Genomic DNA, 24008 nt, shown 5'->3' on the forward strand with positions numbered 1-24008 from the left:
TGGAATGTCTGAAACCTTATCATCCCCATCCCCGCCCCTCGCCCCCACTCCCAAGGTTGTTTTTCGGGTATAAAAAATCATGGCACCCTCCTTTTGGCACCACAGGTTGGAGAGACGTGAGTCCTCTGTGGTCGCCGGCATACTAAATGACCCTGCAATCTGGCATACTTTTGTCTTGTGGTAACTTTCTACACTCGGTCAAATACAACAATATAACATGCACACATACATCAGAGGATTCCATAGTTCAAACCATATGAAACTACCTATGCTGATTATTTTTACCTATAAAGCCAACAATTTCATGGGACTCAACAAATTTCCATTGCTGTTTTTTCACCTCAAAGCTATTTTAGTCCCAGGAGCAGTGGCTCATGCCTGTAATCCCAGCACTTTGGGAGGCCAAGGAGAGGACTGCTTCATCCCAGAAGTTCGAAACCAGCCTGGGCAATATAATGAGACCTGGCCGCTACAAAAATAAAAAGTAAAACCAAAATAAGCCAGCCATGGTGCTGTGTGCCTGTAGTCCCAGCTACTTGGGGAGTGAAGAAAATCGTTTGAGTCCAGGAGTTCGAGGTCGCCGTAAGCTGTGATTGCGCAATTGCATTCCAGCTTGGGCAAAAGAGCAAGACACTGTCTGAAAAAAAAAAAAAAAAAAAGCTATTTTAGGGACAATATGCTGTCACAGTCACGGGGTAGATCGTACAAAGGTTGCTAACAATATGGCAACTGACCTCTAACAACTGAATGTCAAATTGTCAAATGCACACCACCCACCCACTTCCCTAGTTCGGTCGAAGACCTCCCCTTAATTATGTGCAATTCAAGTCCCCACTGCCCTCCGGCAATCACCCACTCCTCCTCGCTGCAGGAAGGGCGGCCCCTGCGCTTTACAAGAGGGCGCAGCAGCCGAGACGGTCGTCCGAACCCCGGCTCCCCGGCGTGCGTAGACCGGCGGGGCGGGCTCACTTTGCGCCAATCCCGCCAGAACTCCCGGAACTCGGCTTCCCTCGTCCCACCCACGCCACGGTTGCCCACACCCAAGATGGCGGCGGGGGCGGAGTCGGCGCGGCCGTCTCTGGGCGGGGTCGCGGGGACGAGACGTGTCCGGGAGGCGGTGCCAACGCCCCCGCCCCGGCTGGTCCCGCCAGCTCGGCCCAGGGGCTTCGGGCTGTTGGGTCGGCGCGCCCTTCTCTGCCAGGGGGCGAAGGCGCCCACTCCACGTAGGCGTCATGAGGTCCCCGGTTCGGGACCTGGCCCAGAAGGATGGCGAGGAGAGCACGGATCGCACGCCTCTTCTGCCAGGCGCCCCACAGGCCGAAGCCGGTATGCGCCGGGGTCTTCGAGGGGCTTCGGGTAGGCGGCGGTCCCGGGGGCAGCGGTCTCTGGGCGGGCACGGCCGGGGTACCCGCACCCTGCGCCGGCGGGGCCAGAGCTGCTCAGGCGCTAAGAGAGAGTAGGAGGGGTGCCCGTTCAGAGTCCCGCTCAGCCCCGCCTGCCTCGGGGCCCAGAAGCCCCTTGGGGACCCCGGGGGCCGGACCGTGACCGCGGAGCCGAGCTGAGCCGGGGCCTCGGCGGGTGCAGCCCCTCGGGGCGGGGACGAGGAGCGGCTGTACAGCCGGCGCTGAGCTGGTGCTTAATTTGGGTAGTGCTGAGCGAGGGACCCAGTGGAAGAACGAACTGGGAGAGAACCTTCGAATGAATGGGCTAAGGTCCGTGCGAAGGACCCCGGAGTAAGAGCAAACCGGAGGAGAAACCTGCAAATCAATAGGCAAAGGGCTGCCCTTTCCTGTCACCGCTAGGTTTCCGCCACTGCGTATCCGCCAGCATGTGACCTGGTAGCTTCTTAGGCGGGGAGGGGAAGCAAAGAAGAACTGGAGTTAACATTTGTGAGTATGCAGAGGGCAATTATTGCATCACCCAGAGAATGTCTTGACAGTACAGACAGTAATGTCTTGTGCAGTAAGAGACTAAAGACGTTGAGGACATTGTTTTTTCCGTCTGGCAGTCTATGACTTAAGTTAGGAAACAGTTCAGTTATCCTCAAGATATCCATAGAGTGCTAAGGTAATTTGCCAAAGGTCTTGGAGCAAATCGAAAAGCAGGTACTTCATAAAGCATCTTCCCTAAATTTGAGGAAATTAAAATATTTTGCTATTTGACACTTTTGTGGTATATTTTTAAGTAACGAAAACTAAAGAGCAAATCAGTTTGCATGCATTCTATAGTTTCAAATATGTGTGTGTCTGAGAAAGAGTTGCATTGGAAATTTGACTTTGGTTGACCCAGAATTGTATAGTTTTCTATATTTTTTATGTTTTTAATGTTACCAGACGATGGCAGTAGAGGTGGCAAGATTGTAGCTCCAAATGGCAGCTGGGAGCTTACTTTAGTCAACACAAACTGTAAATACCGTACCATAGTTACATTTTACCTGGAAGTCAGATTTAGTTCCATAAACTGATCATTTTCTGTGGCTTGTAGCATTCAAATTTTATAATATTCCTCATAAAATAATATAGAAATACAGAAATAAAAGTTATAATAAAGATATTTGCCAGAAACTACTATATTGTTACAATTGAAAAATATGTATATATTTAATCAAAATTTAGCTCAAGTGTTAATCATTTTTCTAAGGAAAATGCAGATTAAAACTACAATGAGGCACTATACACCCACTAGAATAGCTAAAATCAAAAAGGCTCATGGCCGGGCGCGGTGGCTCAAGCCTGTAATCCCAGCACTTTGGGAGGCCGAGGCGGGTGGATCACGAGGTCAAGAGATCGAGACCATCCTGGTCAACATGGTAAAACCCCGTCTCTATTAAAAATACAAAAAATTAGCTGGGCATGGTGGTGCGTGCCTGTAATCCCAGCTACTCAGGAAGCTGAGGCAGGAGAATTGCCTGAACCCAGGAGGCGGAGGTTGCGGTGAGCCGAGATCGCGCCATTGCACTCCAGCCTGGGTAACATGAGTGAAACTCCATCTCAAAAAAAAAAAAAAAAAAAAAAAAAAGGCTGAGAATACCAAATGTTGGCAGAGATGTGGATAGAAAAACTATACATCTCAATCAAGATTGAGATGGACAAATGTATACATTTATCATGTAAATTATATTTCAATAAAGTTGATTAAAAAAAAGTAGCTCATAGCATCACTTTTAAAAACAATCCCTATTTGAATCATGGGTTGAATATATAGATCTTAGGGTACTGGCCCTGTCCTTGCTGGCTTGAGGTGGCTACCTTCATTATAACCATTTCCTTTTTTATTTTCTGTTTTTACATACCCACTGGAGAGCAAGTGAAGTGGAAATAGTAGTAACATATTGTTTTTGCTATTTAGAATATGATAAAAGTTTTAAAGAGGAGGAGCATATATGGCAATCAAGAGAGGTATATAATGAACTTTCATGTAACCAGCACCCAGATTAAACAGTTATCAATTCATGGCCTGTCTTGCTTCATTTGTTCATATGCTCATACATACTACGTATTTTGAAGCCAATCCCAGATACCATGTCATTTCGTATGTAAATGTTTCTGCTATTTAGCTCTAAAAGATACTCTTTTTAGCATAACTACAGTACTGTTATCACAACAAATAAAAAGAATATGAAATACTCAGTGTTCATATTTCCTCAGTTATATTCTTTTTTTTTTTTTTTTTTTTTGAGACAGTCCTGCTCTGTCACCCAGGCTGCAGTGCAGTGGTGTGATCTTGGCTTACTGCATCCTCTGCCTCCCCAGTTCCAGTGATTATCCTGCCTCAGCCTCCCAAGTAGCTGGGATTACAGGCTCATGCCAGCACACCCAGCTAATTTTCTTATTTTTAGTAAAGATGGAGTTTCACCATGTTGGCCAGGCTGGTCTTGAACTTCTGACTTCAGGTGATCTGCCCACCTCGGCCTCCCAAAGTGCTAGGATTACAGGCGTGAGCCACTGTGCCCAGCCTATGTCCTAATTTTTTATAGTGTGTTCAAATTAGGATCTCCATCATATCTATATCTTCCAAATGATTGAAATGTTTTTTGTCTCTTTTAATCTGTTTTCCCCTCCCTCTTTTTTCTTCCTTCCAATTTTATATGCCTGTGCTGTCCTTTAACATATTCTTCTGCCCTCCTGGTTTACTGTAAATTGGTAATTGGTAGGTCTGAAGGTTTGATAGGATTATGAGGTCTGTCTGTCTGAATTACTGTCATGAGTATTCCATAAGTAGAATGTGAAGTGTAGAAAGTAGAATTGTGTCAGCATGCTAATTCTGCCACACACCGCACTAGACACTAGAGGTATAAAGAAGTGAACAAAACAGAACAAAATCTCCTGCCCTTATAGATTTTGATATTCTAGTATATATTTTCCTAAACCTTCAACCCTCTCCATTTTGCTTTCTTCTTGGGTTATAACCAAGTCCAACACTTTATTTTCTTTTTTTTTTCATGGTTTTGCTCTGTTGTACAGGCTGAAATGCAGTGACACAAACAGGGCTCACTGCAGCCTCAACCCCCCCGGCACAAAGTGACCCTCCTACCTAAGCCTCCTAAAGAGCTAGGACAGCATGTGTCACCATGCCTGGCTAATTTTTTTCTTTTTCTTTTTCTTTTTTTTTTTTTTTTTTTTTTTTGTAGAAACAAAGTCTCACTTAGTTGCCCAGGCTGGTCTCGAACTCCTGGGCTCAATCGATCCTCCTGCATCAGCCTCCCAAAGTGCTGGGATTATAGGCGTGAGCCACAGCACCCGGCCCAACATTTTACATATTTTCTTGCCAATGCTTTCAGCTCCCTTGCCCTCTGCTTTGTAATCACATCCATCTCAGTGCCGGCTATCTGCTTTCTTACTACCTACTCCTGAGCGCAGGCACGCAGTACTCAGTGTTTGTGATGTTAGGCACTACGACAGATTGTTCCCACCTGTTCTGTATGGGTATCTCCCCAGCATTCCTGTGTTTCACTGGGAACCTCATGCCCCCACTCTTTCCAACAACTTCTTTTCGCAAATCCTGCTTTCTCACAAATGAGAAATAACCTCAATTCCTAACAAATAACCTAAATTCCCAATATCCAGAAAAAAACCCGTAATAATAATTCACATTTACTCTACACCAAGCTCTTCTAGGTATTTTACATTACTAACTTAGTGAACCCTTCTAATAACCCTAATACAGGCCTAACACTTGGACTAGTGCCAAGCATATAGTAAGTGCTTAGTGATATTTGTTTTTTGAGACAGTCTTACTCTGTTGCCCACGCCAAGGTGCAGTGGCACAATCACAGCTCACTGCAGCCTCAACTTGCCAGACTCAAGCCATCCTCCCACCTCAGCCTCCCAAGGAGCAGGGATTACAGGTGTGCAACACCACAACCAGCTGATTTTTTTAATTTTTTGTAGGAACGGGGTTTCACCATGTTGCCCAGCCTGGTCTCAAACTCCTGACCTCAAGCAATCCTCCCCCATCTCAGCTTCCCAAAGTGCTGGGATTACAAGTGTAAGCCACCATACCCTGCTTGCTTAATAAATATTCTCTATTACTGGCTGGGCGCAGTGGCTCATGTCAGTAATCCCAGCACTTTGGGAGGCCAAGGTGGGTGGATTGCCTGAGATCAGGAGTTTGAGACCAGGCTGGCTAACATGGTGAAACCCCGTCTCTACTAAAAATACAAAAATTAGCTGGGTGTGATGGCACACGCCTGTAGACTCAGATACTTGGGAGGCTGACACAGGAGAATTGCTTGAACCTGGGAGACAGAGGTTGCAGTGAGCCGAGATCGTGCCACAGCACTCTAACCTGGGTGACAGAGCACCACTCCGTCTCCTAAAAAAAAAAAATTATCTATCGTTTTATGTTATTAAACTTAATACCCACTATCTCACTCAATAGTGTTAGTTCTTAGAGTTACTACAGTATGTAGTCCAGATACCGCAGATCATTTAGAATGTCCTGCTCTCCCTGTGTTTATCTGTCTCATTCCATACCTGTGTACATGCTGCTGCCTTTGCTTGGATTGCTCCACCTGTGCCTACAGGTGACTTCCTGCTCATTCAAGAAGACTTCTCCAAGGGCCTTCCCTGACTGTCTCCACCATCCCCTCCAGCAGATTAATGTGCTACTTTGTTCCTTCTTATATAAATGCACATGGTACTTTGTCTTACTGGCGTAACTTTCTCCAGATTAAAAGGAGGAAGGAATCATTTTTACTAAGTGCCTGTTATAATGTCTTACAGTACTTCATTTAATCCCCACTCAGCCCAATGAGGTAGATGGTGGTCTCCTCATTTTATAGCTGAGAAACCTGAGGATAAAAACTATTAGGTAATTCTGCAAAAACACACAGCCACTGAAAATCATTCCCAGGTCCCACCTTAAATTAGCATGTGTACTTTCAGTTTACACCCTCACACATTCCTAAGTTTAAAACCTATTTTAGAAGCCGATGTTTGTTTTGTTGGGTGCCATGTTCCTTATGGAAGCATGATTTTGCTTTGAATTTGATGCTTAATGGATATTCTCTCTCTTGGTCATGCAAGCATGCTTTTGTTGGATCAGTTTCAAAGATTATCCAAGTTCACAGGCAGGTTTTTCTTTACTGCTATACCTTCTTGGAATAATTTTTTCTGATTGAATATATTTGTAATCAGCAACCATTTTATTAGCTAGTAATTAATATTTCTTAGAATCTCATAGTCATATACTTTGTGACAACTGAGTTAGCTTTTTATTTTCTAATTATTGACTGTGCACTCAAAAGTTAAAGTTGCCTGACCTGTAACTTGAAGGTCAGATTTCCAAGTAATATCACTAGTAATTTGAAATCATTTTACTTGCCTTTCTTTCATTTCCAACCTTCTAGCCCCTTCTAATTCACATAAGATATATCATAGTCCAAATAAAACATCACTTAGGGAAAACTAATAACATACAGTAAAATAACTGCAAATATGAATAGAATGGCATAATAACATTACAAATTAGAGTAGCATAAAATAAAGTTTTTTAGAGTAAGAGAATTACTAGTAACTTCATCCCTCCCCTTCACTTACTCCCACATCTACCTTTGGGCAAAGCCTGTTAATTCTCCCTTTAAACATCTCAAATCTGCCCATTTTTTTCATTGCTGCTTTCACTCTAGTTTAAGCCACCTTCATGTCTTACCTGGAGAGCTACAGTAGTCCCTTAAGTGATCTCCCTGACTGTACATTCCCCACTCTCATTCACACTTCTCCTCTCTATAATCTCCATGCAGGGATCAGATGAGCTCTTTAAACCATCAGCTGGATAAGCTGATAATTCACATCTCCTTACTCCTTTGCTGAAATAGATAATGATCTTTCTCTTTTTTTGTTGTGTTTTTTTTTTTTTTGTTTTTTTTTTTAGTAGAGATGGGGTTTCGCCATGTTGGCCAGGATGGTCTCGATCTCTTGACCTCATGATCCACCCAACTCGGCCTCCCAAAGTGCTGGGATTACAGGCGTTAGCCACCGCGCCCGGCCCAATAATGATCTTTTTAAATACTGCATGACAAAGCATACATAGTACCTAAATCTAGATTTGTCTTGCTCCAAAATGCTCAAAGTAATAGATTTTAATGCACAAATGTAGCGAGATTATGAGTCCTTCATCCAGACTTTTAGGTAATATCACCTGACACTGAGCAACGATAAAGAAAATGTTCTGCCAGACACAGTGCCTCACACCTATAATCCCAGTGCTTGGGGAGACTGAGATGGAAGGATTACTTGAGGTCAGAAGTTTAAGACCTCCTGGGCAACATAGTGAGACCCTGACTCCACAAGTAAAAAATTTAAAAATTAGTCAGATATGCTGGCATATGCCTTTAGTCCCAGCTACTCAAGAGGCTGAGGTGAGAGGATCACTTGAGCCCAGGAGTTTGAGGTCACATAAGTTATAATCACCCACTGTACTCCAGCTTGGGCAACAGAGCAAGACCCTGTCTCTAAAAAACAAAAGAAGAAAAAAGGAAATGTGGGTTTTTTTTTTTTTACAAAAAAGGCCTCTCAGTATCCAAACTATCATTAATTGGACAACTGCCTATTTGGATGAAGCAAAAAGCAAATTCACCTGGATTCTAGTTATAGAGACAATGTGAATAGAACTTTAGAAATTCAGTTCTTACAGATCTGGTTCTAAGTATGGTAATGGTACCATGAACTTCATAGCTGTGCCCCTGAGGAAAGGATTTAAGAATGCCAAATAAAAAGTTTTCTATTAAGAGAAGTAAATCTTAGAGAAAAAAATTAACAGCAGTTGTTAAAATATATAAGAGCATACAGAAAAGTGAGTTGGATCATAATATATTAATATAAACTTAAGTATAGTTGTGCATATTCATTAATATTTCAGTCCAGATCAGTTCATCTGAGTCAGTACTAAGACTTTTGTATTCTGTAAAATATATTCTCTCCTTTGATGCTAGGTCAATGAAAACACCAAGATTCTTAAGTAGGAGAAAAACATGCACACATATATGATGTTGATGTGTCATTACCAAATAAAAGCACACATATTTGCATATATAGTTAATTTTAATTTTAATATGCCATTGCTTAATGAAATACATATTTAGATCTTTAAAGAGATGCTTATCAGCCACCCAGAGTTTACTAAACTTAAAGATGTTCAGACTCTGAATTTGCTAATTTCTGTGTTACTAAGAGGTTAATTATCCTTAGCTTCCTGAATCTCATCCCTTTCCAATTTTGCAACTCAGTAAAAGAAAGAAAAAGAGAAACTATGCATAAGCCCACAGTTAGAGTAAAAAATAGGTCAAACTCCTCCTCTCACATGATCCTTTTATTGGTTCCTCCAACCTACTCTGCATTCCTTTTTCTTTAAATCATCATGGTACATTCACTCATTTTCCTTTTGGCTGTGAGCCCTTTAAGCATGATAACTACTGAGCAACTGTTACAGATGCTGCAGCTGTCATAGGTTCTGCAAGTTTGTGTCTAGATTCTTAAATGCATTTAGTTTATGATGGCTTTAAGTATTAATCATGGCTTCTGACTCAAACCCAGCCTTTGAGGATACTCTTCGAGGTAAGAAATTTATCAAGAGAAATTTCATACCCTACCTTTGGCAGTAAATTTTTTTTGCTATGCTACACTTACAATGAGATGGCTACTAACTCATAGTAATATAGCATGTCATTATAAGTAGTGAAGTACTTATTGACCATGTTTCATATAGTTTTTCAGGAATAGTAATGCCATTAAACCTCCTTACCTACTTTTCTCATGCTGTATATCTGTGCTAGCTGACAGGGAATAGGGGTTCAGTTTGAATCTGGAATAGATCTTTTTCTCAGCAAAGGTGATAAAACTACTACCTCCATGTTTTAATTAACTTTCTTATAGTTCAGGCTCTCATGTGTGAAATTTTTACCAAAACTGCAGATACTAGGAATGGCTAATCTTTGATCAATGTTTCTTAGATTTGTTTAATCTGAGAATATTCTTTAAATTTCTTTCATAATTATTATATATAATTTTGTACTTTTAAAGAGCAACCTTTTTCATTATTTAGACAATATCATGTAATTACCTATTTTAATTGAAGTGGCTGGGTGTGGTGACCGATGCCTATACTCACAGCACTTTGGGAGGCTGAGGTAGGTGGATGGCTTGAGCCTAGGAGTTCGAGACCAGCCCGAGCAACATGGCAAAATGCTGTCTCTAAAAATGAAAATTTAAAAATAAATAAAAATTTTCCTCAATCTTTATTTCAGCTCCAGTGTGCTGCTCTGCTCGTTACAACTTAGCAATTTTGGCCTTTTTTGGTTTCTTCATTGTGTATGCATTACGTGTGAATCTAAGCGTTGCATTAGTGGATATGGTAGATTCAAATACAACTTTAGAAGATAATAGAACTTCCAAGGCATGTCCAGAGCATTCTTCTCCCATAAAAGTTCATCATAATCAAACGGTAGGTACTATTTTTTAAGGAAACAACCTTAATTTAAAAAAAAAAAAAAAAAAAAAAAAACTTACAAGTAAAAATATTAAAAGGTATTTTTTCATCCTACAGAAACCACAAACACTTTGTTTATGTATACTCTGAATCACTTTCTTTTTCTGTTTCCCAGGAACTGATTGGGCAATAACTTGTAACTATAGCTACTACTGCTATGCCATAATACATCTTGATCTGTTTGAAAAATAGGTCTTCCATTCCTTCTATAAATATACCGTCTTTAAGAAAATTTGGAAAAACCTGTTTTACATAATAAAAATTAAACTTTTAAATTTTCTAAATAGCTTTTATAGGAGTATCATTTATAACCCTTTATCACTTATAGGATTACTGCTGCAAGAGAGTTTAGGTAATCTCATTTGCAAGATGAAAAATAAGAACTGGCCAATTTCTTAGGATATTCTTTTCTGAATGTACACATGCGTAACCTAAGCTACTTAAGTCATTTTGCCTGCCTTATGTTATAGTGGAATTGATAAATGTGTGTTCATCATTTGTTTATAATAACTTATATACACTTTATTTTATTTTGCTTATCACACAATGAGACAGTACAGAAAGAAAAGCTAGTACTCTTTTTAGAAGTATATTTTCAGGCTGAGTGTAGTGGCTCATGTCTGTAATCCCAGCACTGTGGGAGGCTAAGGCTGGTGGTTCACTTGAGGTCAGAAGTTCGAGACCAGCCTGGCCAACATGGCGAAACCCCATCTCTAGTAAAAATACAAAAATTAGCTGGGTGTGGTAGCACACACCTGTAATCCCAGCTACTCAGGAGGCTGAGGCAGGAGAATCTCTTGAACCCAGGAGGTGGAGGTTTCAGTGAGCCGAGATCATGCCATTGCACTCCAGCCTGGGCAATAAGAGTGAAACTCCTTCTCCAAAAAAAAAAGTAAGCTTTCATCCATTTTCAGTGCTCATGAAGGTATTTGGGTTTCACTGCTCATGAAGGTTCATACTTGGGTGTCTCCTCTGTCATTTATAAGCAGTGTATTCAAGCAGGAAAGAGGTTTTCTCTCTAAACAAAATAAATCTCTCCAAAAATCTTTATATATTGACCTCAATAATGTTGTTGAATAACATTTGGGCACACATCACTCACTCTCTCCACTCCAACCTGTGACCTTCAGGGACAATACTGCCGGATCGTACATGAAATCCTAGAATTCCACAGATAAACTGCACATTGGTACCCTAAATAAGGAAAAGTAGGAGTTTGCTTTGTGTCTTTTCCTTTGCAAAGTGCTTTTCTTGACCCTGCTACTCATCTTCATCTGCCTTATGTCAGCAGTAGAAAGAAATCCAGAAATGGTTCTTGACACATTGGCTTGATTTTACAGCTATGTGCATTGAAGATGTCAGATATTGATGTCAGATATTCAGATCAGTCATTAATTTTCATTAGTACCTTACTATGTGCTGCTGCTATGAAAACACAGGTTCTACTAACATTAAGTTTGTTGGTTGATTTAAATTCTTGCTTTTTGGTATTGTTCTATATGCTTAAGTGCTTGGTCTGAAATGGGGAGATATTAATATCTATATTTATGCATGTCAATAACCAGCATTAAGTAAACACTGTGCATCAAGCTTTATTTTATGTGCCTGTTTCATTTACTCTTCCCAGATCACACATCCATTAAGTAACAGAGCTAGGATTATAACCAGGCCTGGTTCCCAAAGCCTAGCTCAACCACTACAGTTTAATTCTGTTTACTGTACTAGGTTTCTAGATTAAGCCTGTGACTCTTTTTTTTGGTTGGAGTATCAGGGAACGGCAGCCTCCCAAGCCATAGTAGGCTCAGAGACACTTAAACCTTTTTTGTGATTCTTTTGTGAGCCTTCTTTCTCAGTTATTACAAAGCTTCTGCAGCTCATCCTGCAGTCTAGTTTCATAAAATTGCAAGCCTTCTTGAAGTTTACGACTTTCAGTTCCATTCCATTCACTTCTAAATGCTATGTGTCTGTATTGTTATGACTCACCCAGTTACTAGAAAGTCTGCACGTTCTTCAGTCCAAAACAGTACTTCAAAATCTCATTTATATGTACTTACATGGCAGTAAGAGAAAAGAGCTGTTCTGTGAAGGTCTTAAAGGTTGTTTTATTCTCTCCTGCCTTTTGTAGGGTAAGAAGTACCAATGGGATGCAGAAACTCAAGGATGGATTCTCGGTTCTTTTTTTTATGGCTACATCATCACACAGATTCCTGGAGGATATGTTGCCAGCAAAATAGGGGGGAAACTGCTGCTAGGATTTGGGGTCCTTGGCACTGCTGTCCTCACCCTGTTCACTCCCATTGCTGCAGATTTAGGAGTTGGACCACTCATCATACTCAGAGCACTAGAAGGACTAGGAGAGGTAATTTTCTTTTCTCTTGTTTTACTTCTTACCCTATGTCTCCTCTTCTTCTTAAAGATTTCACTCTTTGGTATAAATATGAACCAAAAAATAACATTGGATGATAACAGGGATTTCTTTTTTACAGAAAGGACTAACTAGAAAATTACCTGAATAGATTTCGTTTATGGTAAATGAGGTCTTGGGTAGGAGCACCCCAAAATTTGAACCTTTACTCAAAAACCAGAGAAAACGTTTTTCCAGAAGAGACTTCATCACTTGTACTTTAGGAGAGAAGAAAATAAACCAATATTAAATTGTTAAGATAGGCTGGGCACGGTGGCTCACACCTGTATTTCTAGCACTTTGAGAGGCTGAGGTGGGCAGATCACTTGAGGTCAGGAGTTAGAGACCAGCCTGGCCAACATGGCAAAACCCCATCTCCACTAAAAGTACAAAAATTAGCCAGGCATGGCAGCACATACCTGTGATCCAGCTGCTTGGGAGGCTGAGGTGGGAGAATCACTTGAACCCGGGAGGCAGAGGTTGTAGTGAGCCAAGATCACGCCACTGCACTCCAGCCTGGGCGACAGCAAGTCTCCATCTCAAAAGAAAAAAGGATGGTTAAGATTGGCCATCCTTACCTCTTGTACTTTTGTCACAGTTTAACTCTGCTCTATCATTGATGCCCAGATCTGCAACACATTTTACACAATAGACTGTTCAGTTGCATTGAATTTCTTCTTTATCACTTGTTCTTTTATTTTTTCCGGTCTTGTAACTTAGGGACAAATATTTTATGGTTTCATGTAACTATCTCAATTTAGTTCCATGATTCTGCTGTTTTTAGAACTGTTATTAATTTTTGCCTCTATTCCCCTCCCCTTGAGTTTTATCATTTTTTAAAATTTTGATTCTTGTCTTTCTTTTCCTTCCCACTTTTCTTTTATATTTCATCATGTGTGCCTCCATACTTAAATGATTTTCACTTTTCCTTTATAACTTTGAACTTGTACTTGTGAAACCCAGGCAAAGGTGTATTTTGTTCTCTTGCACTTCTTTAATTCAAGCAAGATAGTAGCCACTGGGTTTGGTGTAGAGCATGAAGATTATTTTAAGTAGCAGCATATCATGCTGTTGAAATGAACACTGGACTAGAGTCTGAATAATAGCTCCATTGTATCTAACAAGGAAACTTTAGGTAAGCTCTAATCTCTAGACCTCAGTTCCACCATTTTTTAAATTGGGACTCAAATACCTTCCCTGTTTTCAGCCACAGGATAAAAAATTCATATGTGATAAGGATTGCTAGAATACTTTGGACATTGCAAGGTACTATTTGAAGATTTTTCATTCATCTGAATGTTTTTGTTCTTATCAGTAGAGGTCTATTAAGTAAACCCTTCCTGATCACAAAATTAAAATAACTCCTCTATTACCAGGTTCCTCTTCTTCTTGACAAAGTAAAATATACTTAAATCTAGCATCTTTTCTCTGATCCTAGTATTGAATCTCCTTGCTGGATGTATCCCCATATTTTACTTCCTGTCTGTTTATGCCACTAATTTAACATTATATCATATTGATCATATTACTACTGTTATCTCAGGTGACATTTTATTTCTTTTTTTTCTTTTTTCTTTTCTTTTTTTTTTTTTAGACAGAGCCTCATTCTGTCGCCAGGCGGTAGTGCAGTGGTGTGATCTCATCTCACTGCAACCTCCGCCTCCCAGGTTCAAGCGATTCTCCTGCCTCAGCTGGGATCTCAGTAACTGGAATTACACTTGCCGCCATGCCTGGCTAATTTTTGTATTTTTAGTAGAGACAGGGTTTCACCATGTTGGCCAGTCTCGTCTTGACCTCCTGACCTCAAGTGATCCACTTGCCTTGGCCTCCCAAAGTGCTGGAATTACAGGCATGAGCCATCACTCCCAGCCGACGTTTTATTTCTAAATCAAATTTAAGTTGTGTTTATATTTGGGCTCTCTCGCCCTTCTTCATCCTTCCAATATGTATCGCAGGTACATTTCCTCATTTATAAAGGACACTTAGATTACCGTCTCATTCCTACCACCTAATTCATGATAAATATACCTACATTGTCCCTAGGTTTTATAATAAAGTTTTCTACAACATAATATCTGTGGGCATTTCCAAACATCTTCAGTTTTCTTCTAGAATGACTCATCCTGTGGATACTCCATGATATAGATTCTTATTGATTAGCAATGTACCTAAATCATCTTTGCCTTCTATTGGTATTACTTTTTTTTTAATTCCTTTGTTTTGTTTTTGAAAGAGTCAGCAGGAAGTACAAAGTATTAAAACATTTATTATTCTCTCCACTAAAAATGGCAATAGCTACCATTTATCTTTACAACAATTATGCAAGATTGGGAGTATTATCTCTGTTTTACAGATAAAGAAATTGAAGTTCAAGGAGGTTAACTGATCTTCCTGAAGTGACACAGAGAGTGTCCAAGGACAGCTGTCCTCTCCCACTCTCCTGTGCTATCTCCTCATTTACCCAATCTCTGCAAACCTCCTGCTTCCACATCCCATTACCTCTCTGTATCAGTAATTGTCATTTACTAGGCTTGTTATCACAGTAAAAAAAGAAAAATGGCTGTAAACATGCCTGTTGATTGTCAGCTCGAATTTTTTTCAGTATCCCAAAGTATTAGCTCAGAGTTTTTCAAAGTTATAAGTTAGTAATATTCCCTTTTCATTCAGGTGATCAATAAAGTGAATGAGAAAAATTAACCTTGAGCATGATCCCTTTATGTCCTCACTCAGTACAATTCTTTTAGATTTACTGTAACCCTTTTCTTATTATCTTCAAACCGGTTCCAAAATCCATGAATCTTTGGGAATTTTTACTTTTTTTTAAGAGATGGCATCTCATTATGTTGCCCGGGCTGATCTCGAACTCCTGGGCTCAAATAATCCTCCGCCCTTGGCCTTCCAAAGTACTGGGATTACAGGCTTGAGCCACCATACCCAGCCCTCAAATTTTGAAAGTACTTCATTATAAGATATTTTCACTTAACACTGTAAAAATGTCTCACTTCATGGAACCTGATTCAGGTTTGATTCTTATCCAGGTAATGCTTTTGCAGCAAAATACTTAACTTACTTTAAAACATTAACAAAACTACCTTGTATTTCATCAGAAATATCATGTTCACTTCTCTCAGGGTGTCACATTTCCAGCCATGCATGCCATGTGGTCTTCTTGGGCTCCCCCTCTTGAAAGAAGCAAGCTTCTTAGCATTTCATATGCAGGTGAGATAACTATTATCGAATTTTGCTGTAATGTGTTATGTATATATCACCCTTGGGGAAAAAGTACCTGCATACCAGAATCATGCAATGTTGGATTGGATGCCCCTCTGGGGAGAAACTTAAGTTTCAGTAGTATAACTTTATTACCAATTTTTCTCTTTGGCTCAACAGCTTGTAGTAATGTGGCTTAATTGACTGTCATTTTCCCCATCTACCATCATTTATTTCAAAATGTGTTGCCTTTTCAGATATTGGTGTAAAGCTGCTATTTTTTTTTTCTTTTTCTGTTTACGTTTTTTGTTTTTTTAAATTTATTTTTGTTTGTTTGGAGATGGAGATGTTATTTAAAAAAAAAAGAAAAGGCCAGAAGCTAGAAAATGGAATGTTTTTGTCCTTAAACTGTGACTTCTCTTTTGATTATCTAATGAATGTATCATGATTCTCAGCCCCTCTCTTCATGCATCTTTTTTCGATGCATCTTTATTTGCCATCATTTTGATCTACAGGTGAGATAACAAGAAATTCTAGCCTTTCTTTCATTGACTGAAATTTTTCCACCTGACTGCTTTTTTAAAACAGTAGTTGAGAAAAGGCCTCTCTGTGGTACTTTTAAGCTAAAATCTGAAGGATAAGATCAAACCAGTCAGGCAGGGAGAAGAGCACTTCAGCCAGTCAGAACAGCATGTATGAGGGCCCTCAGGCAAGAAATAACATAAGGGTTCAAAGAAATGGAAAACTACTGTGGGTGGCTAGAACTCAGTAAGTAAGTAAGGAGGATAATGGCATAAAATGAGATTAGAGAAAGAGACAAGAGCCGGGTTATATGAGGTCTTACAGGATACAGGAAATAATGTAGTTTTTTTTTTTTAAGAGGCATGATTCAGTTACATTTTAAGAAAATTATTCTTACAACTATGTGGAGATTGACATGAGAAATCTGATGATAGATTCAAGAAAAGGTGCTATCTAAGGTTCCCCTTTACCTATTGAATAAATCCCAAACTCCTTGAACGAGGGACAGGATTCTTTACAGTCTTCACTACTTTGTTGCAGCTAGCCTTATATCTCTGGCACGTAGTGCCTAGCATGGAGTAGGTACTCAGTAACCGTTCGACTGTTCAACCTATTTTTCCATCCTTATCTATTTTTCTTTTCCTTTCCTTTACCCAAAGGACGTTCCCAAGCCTACTGTCTGCTTTCCTACTTCCATTCCTTTGCTTGTCCTGCTATACTAACTCTTTATCTTTTTTCTAATCTTGTTTCTACGGGACCAAATTATAGCCTTTTTTTGTTTGCATTTGTTTTTGTTTTTGAGACAGGGTCTCACTCCAGGCTGGAGTGCAGTGGCACAATCACAGCTCACTGGAGCCTCAACATCCCAGGCTCAAGTGATCCTCAGCCTCCCAAGTAGCTAAGTAGCTGGTACCACAGGCATGTGCCACCACCACACCTGGATAACTGTTGTATTTTTAGTAGAGGTAGGAGTTTGCCATATTACCCAGGCTGGTCTCAAACTCCTAGACTCAAGTGATCCACCCACTTCAGCCTCCCAGAGTGCAGGGAATACAGCATGAGCCACTGTGCCCAGCCTGTTACCCCTCCTCTGTAAGCAGTAGACTTGTCTGTCCTATTTTTGTTTCTCTCTCTCCAAAGTTTATAAAGTCTTATGTGTTGTTCTAGGAGCACAGCTTGGGACAGTAATTTCTCTTCCTCTTTCTGGAATAATTTGCTACTATATGAATTGGACTTATGTCTTCTACTTTTTTGGTAAGTTTAAAATTTTAACTAAATTATAATGTAACAAATTCAAAATATAATAGTAGCCTAATAATTTGTTAAAAATATACATTCCAAATCACCAAACCTCAAAGTTCTAAAACACTTACTGATAGCCTGTTTTTCAAGTTAGTATGGTTAGCTTGACCTATCTGAGTTATGACCTGATATTAGTTTTGGAATATTTCTCAGTAGAATTTCTAACGACTGTTGATCCTGGACACACATTTGCTATCAAAAAAATCACTGTCTTGGATATTTTCAATTTCTTCTCAAGCAAAGTAGGATGTTCTCACTTGGTAGTTTTAATGTTTTTTTTTTCTTTTTATCTAGTCCCAAGGCATTTTATTTCTCAATTTCATTGGCACCATGATACACATTTTTAATAAATTAACTTTTCACATGGATGTGTCATGCAAGAAGTATATCTGCAATCAAAATTTAAAAATCATCTTACAAAAACAGACACCTTTGGAAATATGTAGATTGTGGAAATGTATCTTCAAAAAAGTTTGTCTGGTAGACCCTGGTAGGCAAAGTCATGTAGTTAAAAGTTGTTTTCTTCTGGCCGGGCATGTTGGCCCATGCCTGTAATCCCAGCACTTTGGGAGGCCAAGGCAGGTTGATCACAAGGTCAGTAGTTCAAGACCAACCTGGCCAACATGGTGAAACCCCATCTCTACTAAAAATACAAAAATTAGCCTGGTGCAGTGGCACGTGCCATAGTCCCAGCTACTCAGGAGGCTGAGACAGTAGAGTTGCTTGGACCCAGGAGGAGTACGTTGTAGCAAGCCAAGATAGAGCCACTGCACTCCAGCCTGGGCAACAGAGTAAGATTCTGTCTCAAAAAATAAATAAATAAAATGTTTTCAAAATGTAGCACAATTATAGCAATTATCCCATTAAAGAATTGAGAAAAACTTGAATCCAAACTGAAGTTAGTTTTACGTTGATTTTATAGTTACAGAATGTTTTCAAGACATGTAAAAACTGCTATTAGTACATTTTAATTTTGTGTTTTTGTTTTGTCTTTTGTTACATTCTAATTTTATCTAACGATTATTTTTCAATTTTAAGGTGCTGTTGGAATATTTTGGTTTCTTTTGTGGATCTGGTTAGTTAGTGACACACCACAAACACACAAGAGAATTTCCCATTATGAAAAGGAATACATTCTTTCATCATTAAGAAATCAGGTATGGACTTTGACACATTTTAAAAATAATACCAGAATGCTTTTTGCTTCAGAATTAAGATACCAATTTTTAAAAATCGATATTTCTACTGTGCATGCCCTAGACAAAGTAGAAGAGGCAAATGAAGTAAATATTTAGAGTACTGTCTGGTTGGGTGCAGTGGCTCACACCTGTAATCCCAGTACTTTCAGGAGGCCTCGGTGGGAGAATCATTGAGGCCGGCAGACTAGCCTACTCAACATAGTGAGACCCTGTCTCTACGCAACATTTAAAATATTTTTAAATTTTTTTTAAATAAATATGAACAAAGTATTGTTTGAAGAATGAAGTTCTTTCATTTTTTATAGAAAGTATAGTTGTATAAGCTATAAAAATACTTTTTAAGTCATTTTAAACTTTTTAGAGCAGTGGATATCAAATGAGCCTTGTTTATTTTTACCACTTGATTAGTAGAAAATAAAATGTGTTATTCATGAAAGGATTCTCATTCTGATCATTAGTTGTTAGAAAACCAACTAGTGTGTTTATACAGTTGCGCATCCCAAATCTAAAAATTCTAAATCCAAAATACTCTGAAATCCAAAAGTTTTTGAGAACCCACATGATGCTCAAAGGAAATGCTCATTGAAGCATTTCAGATTTTTAGATTTTAAGATTTAGGATGCTTGGCCCGGCGTGGTGGCTCATACCTGTAATCCTAGGACTTTGGGAGGCCGAGGTGGGCAGTTCACCTGAGGTCAGGAGTTTGAGACCAGCCTGGCCAACACAACAAAGCCCCATCTCTACTAAAAAATAAAAAAATTAACCAGGCATGGTGGCTCAAACCCGTAATCCCAGCTACTCAGGAGGCTGAGGCAGGAGAATTGCTTGAACCCAGGAGGTGAAGGTTGCAGTGAGCCGAGATCACATCACTGCACTCCAGCCTGGGTGACAGAGCGAGACTCAGTCTCAAAAAAAAAAAAAAAAAAAAGATTTCAGATGCTTATAGGAGTGAACCACCATGCCCAGCCCAAGATTGACATTTTAAATATTTATATGTAGTATAATAAGGCAGTAATTAAAAACTTAATCTGGACTGGGCATGGTGGTTTATACCTGTAATCTGAGCACTTTGAGAAGATAAGGCAGGCAGATTTCTTGAGCCCTGGAGTTCAAGACCAGCCTGGACAACATAGTGAGACCCCAACTCTAAAAAGAAGAAAAAATTTACTCTTTAACATTTCAAGTTTTTTACTTTGCTATAAATGTCTCTACAGCAGCTGAACTTTAAGAAATATGACCTGTCACCAGGTACGGTGGCTCACGCCTGTAATCCAGCACTTTAGGAGGCTGAGGTGGGTGAATTATGATGTTAGGAGTTTGAGACCAGCCTGGCCAACATAGTGAAACCCCATCTCTACTAAAAATACACAAATCAGCCAGGCATCATGACACAAACCTGTAGTCCCAGCTACTCGGGAGGCTGAGGCAGGAGAATCACTTGAACCCAGAAGGCAGAGATTATGGTGAGCTAAGATCGCACCACTGCACTCCAGCCTGGGCAACAGAGCAAGACTCCATCTCAAAAAAAAAGAAAGAAAGAAAGAAAGAAAGAAATATGACCTGTCATGATCTTTGCCAAAGATTGGCAAAAACTTAGAAACAGAAGAAATAAGCACTGTAATAAAGTTTTAACCAGGTGGAGAGCTCATATCCAAGGTTATACCTGGGTCTGAGTATTCCCAGAAAAAAAAAAAAAAAAAAAAAAAAATTTAATACAAATAGTAAGTTTTAGCTGGGTGTGGAGGCACATGTGTAGTTTCAGCTCCTCAAGAGGCTGAGGCAAGGGGACTGCTTGAGTCCAGGAGGTCAAGGCTACAGTGAACCATGATCAGCCATTGCATTCCAACCTGGGCAACAGAGCAAGTAAAAAAAAAAGTTACTTTGAAAGTTTAGTGTCCTACATGATGTTAATTAAGTGAGTTACCTACTTTTTCCTCTTAAGGAACAAGTTGAATTTAATGCATTATAAACAGATGTTGCCATGTAAAACCTGATGTTTTGTCATTTTCTTAACACTGATGGGTAACAGCTTGCTTATTCCAATATTTCATTTTTATCATTATCTTCCAGAGCTTATAAAACTTTTGAGTTTGTTTAAATTTTTTAAAAAGCTTTCCCGGCCAGGCACGGTGGCTAAGGCCTATAATCCCAGCACTTTGGGAGACTGAGGTGGGTGGATCACCTGAGGTCAGGAGTTCAAAACCAGCCTAACCAACATGGAGAAACCCCATCTCTAACAAAATTAGTCGGGCGTGGTGATGCATGCTTGTAATCCCAGCTACTCGAGAGGCTGAGGCAGGAGAATCACTTGAACCCAGGAGGCAGAGGTTGCGGTGAGCCAAGATCAGGCCATTGCACTCCAGCCTGGGCAACAAAAGCAAAACTCCAACTCAAAAAAAAATAAATAAATAAAAACCTTTCCCTTGGTCAGGCACAGTGGCTTGCACCTGTAATCCTAACACTTTGGGAGGCAAAGATGGGAGGACTGCTTGAGCCCAGGAATTGAGACCAGCCTGGGCAACATGATGAGACCTCTCATCTCTATAAAAAATTTTAAAATCAGCCGGGCATGAGATTATGCACCTGTAGTCTTAGCTACTCAGGAGGCTGAGGCAGGAAGATTGCGTGAGCTTGGGAGGCAAGACTATGGATTGCGTGAGCTTGGGAAACAGAGCGAGAACCTGTAAAGTGGTCTTATTTTTGTCTTGCTCCAGCATGCTCATAGAGTGGCCTGGTTTTGGTTCAACAGGAGAACCCCAGGGCCTAGATATTAGAACCAGGACAATTTAGCTTACAGCAGCCCGGGACTGCTGCTTTCTTTTTCTTTTCTTTTTTTTTCTGATAGTGTTTTGCTCTTTCAGTGCAATGGTGCAATCTCAGCTCACTGCAATCTCTGCCTCCCAGATTCAAGTGATTCTCCTGACTCAGCCTCCCTAGTAGCTAGGATCACAGGCACGTGCCACCAAACACAACTAATTTTGTATTTTTAATAGAGATGGGGTTTTACCATATTGGCCAGGCTGGTGTCAAACTCCTGACCTCAGGTGATCCACCTGGCTCAGCCTTTCAAAGTGCGGGGATTACAGGCTCAAGCCCCCACGCCAAGCCTGACTGCTGTTTTTCTTTCTCACTTTGCTGAGAGAAAGAATGGTATCTTCTAGAGAGAGAGTGACACCTTCCAGGAAGTGCGGCAGTTGGGTGTCGTTCTCATGGATAAGGCAAAAGCAAAAAATAACAGGAAGAGGAAGCAGGTGGAAGTCAGGTCATGGAGGGTCCCCTGTGCCTCACTAAGGAGCTTAGCCTTTATCCGTTAGGCACTGGGATGCCATGTAGTATTTGTAAGCTTGAAGTGACAGAATCAGGTTTGCATCGTAGATAGCTTATGCTGGCAGTAATGTCAAAGGAGATCTGAGCTGAACAAGCAAGGGTTGCCGTTAGAATGTTTTCTCAGTTATTTAAGAAAAAGTCAGTACTAATAATAGGCAGAAATGTGATTTCATTCTTACAATAAGTGGATTTTACAAGTATGACAGCGTATATAGTTCTAATTCTGATTCTGAAATTTCTACAAAAAAAGAAATAGGCTGGGTCCGGTGGCTCATACCTATAATCCCAGCACTTTGGGAGGCAAAGGCAGGAGGATCGCCTGAGGTCAGGAGCTTGAGACCAGCTTGGCCAACATGACGAAACCCCTTCTCTACTAAAAATACAAAAATTAGCTAGGTGTGTTGTGCATGCCTGTAGTCCCAGCTACTGGGGAGGCTGAGGCAAGATAATCGCTTGAACCCAAGGGGCAGAGGCTGTGATGAGCCAATAACATGATACTGCACTCCATCCTGAGTAACAGAGCAAGACTCCATCTCAAAAAAAAAAAAAAAAAGGAGAGAGAGAGAAGGCCGGGCATAGCAGCTCATGCCTGTAATCCCAGCAGTTCTGGAGGCCGAGGCAGGCAGATCACCTGAGGTCAGGAGTTCAAGAGCAGTCTGGCCAACTTGCTGAAACCTTGTCTCTACTAAAAATATAAAAATTAGCCAGGCATGGTGACAGGCACCTGTAAAACAAGCTACTCAGGAGGCTGAGGCAGGAGAATCGCTCGAACCCGAGAGGCGAAGGTTGCAGTGAGCTGATATTCCACGCCATTGCACTCCAGCCTGTGTAACAGCAAAACTCTGTCTCCAAAAAAAAAAAAAAGAGAGAGAGAAACAAAAATCTTCATTGCACCCTGCAGTTAAATTCAGAAGGCCAGCTCACAACTAGTGAGTGCTTTAAGACAGTCAATTACTCTATTTTGAAGATCTCTTTTTAATGCATTATGGAAAGACATCACTGCTTCACCCACTGAAATGTCCTTTCCTGTATATCTGCTATTTGTTGTTGTTGTTGTTGTTGTTCTTTCCTTAATTCTGGGGATATCGAGGGGTTTTCTTGTTTGTTTGGTTCCAGGGTTTTGGGAGGTTTGTTTGTGAGAAAAGATCTGGCTCTGTTGCCTAGGCTGGAGTACAGTAGCATGATCTCGGCTCACTGCAGCCTCCCTCCACCTCCCAGGCTCCAGCCATCCTCCCACCTCAGCCCACCAAGTAGCTGGGACCCCACAGATGTGTGCCACAAAGCCTGGCTAATTTTTATATTTTTCGTGGAGGCAGGGTTTTGCCATGTTGCCCAGGCTGGTCTTGAACTTGTGAGCTCAAGTGATCCGCCCGCCTCAGCCTCCCGAAGTACTGGCATTACAGGAATGAGCCACCATGTCCAGCCTGAAGATAGCATGTTTTTTAACTGTTTTACTTCTCCTTTATGCCTTTTAGGAAGAGTATACAATTTTGCAGCATTGCAAAGCAAATCAAATGGGGACCTTGATTTGAATATTTAGTTGTCTAATTAAAACAGAAATTAAGAGCATTTATTACATGTAACTTTGCTAAATCGGTTTGCTGTTACTTACATTTGATAAGAAATTTTTTTTGTAAAATGGCATATTAGAAGATATTCAAGTATTTGTTGAGTGATCATACCCTCTCTATATTTCACACATTTCATGACAAATAATGTTTAGTTTGTCCTTTTCTGTTTCAACTAATATGGGAAAAAAAAGTTGATTGAGCTATTATTAGAAATTTGACAATACATTTTGTATACAAGATTCAGGATCTTATTAATTTTTCCTTCACAAACATTATCATTTAAATCTCCAAAGTATATTTGCTTTCAAAATGTTGGCTGAGCAAATGATCTGAGAAATTTTAAAATTCCTTGCCTGTATGTATTTGGGAGGTTGAGAAGGGGATGGGGAGGACAGATTCTCATGCCGTTCCCCAGGCTGGAGAGCACTATCTCAGCTCACTGCAACCTCTACTTCCTGGGCTCAAGAGATTCTTGTGCCTCAGCCT

General features: G+C 40.3%; 1 protein-coding gene across 5 annotated transcripts in view; it reads left to right on the top strand.

Annotated features, from left to right (window-relative positions):
* The first annotated feature begins 968 nt into the window (after window positions 1-968).
* Window positions 969-24008, top strand: part of SLC17A5 (solute carrier family 17 member 5) — a 46242-nt gene continuing 23202 nt past the window's right edge. The window contains exons 1-6 of one of the 5 annotated variants that reach the window (XM_032275503.1): window positions 969-1326; window positions 9746-9942; window positions 12113-12346; window positions 15523-15610; window positions 17291-17377; window positions 18464-18582. In XM_032275503.1, the coding sequence (XP_032131394.1) occupies window positions 1233-1326; window positions 9746-9942; window positions 12113-12346; window positions 15523-15610; window positions 17291-17377; window positions 18464-18582 (819 nt within the window). In that variant the 5' untranslated portion in view covers window positions 969-1232. Of the gene's footprint in view, window positions 1357-7937; window positions 9057-9745; window positions 9943-12112; window positions 12347-15522; window positions 15611-17290; window positions 17378-18463; window positions 18583-24008 lie in introns of those variants that run through there. The other 4 variants (XM_032275501.1, XM_032275504.1, XM_032275505.1 and 1 more) reach the window with 4 other exon arrangements.

The sequence above is a fragment of the Sapajus apella genome, unplaced genomic scaffold (genome assembly GCF_009761245.1).
Source record: "Sapajus apella isolate SASKATOON/1434 unplaced genomic scaffold, GSC_monkey_1.0 scaffold6, whole genome shotgun sequence".
Classification (NCBI taxonomy): Eukaryota; Metazoa; Chordata; class Mammalia; order Primates; family Cebidae; genus Sapajus; species Sapajus apella.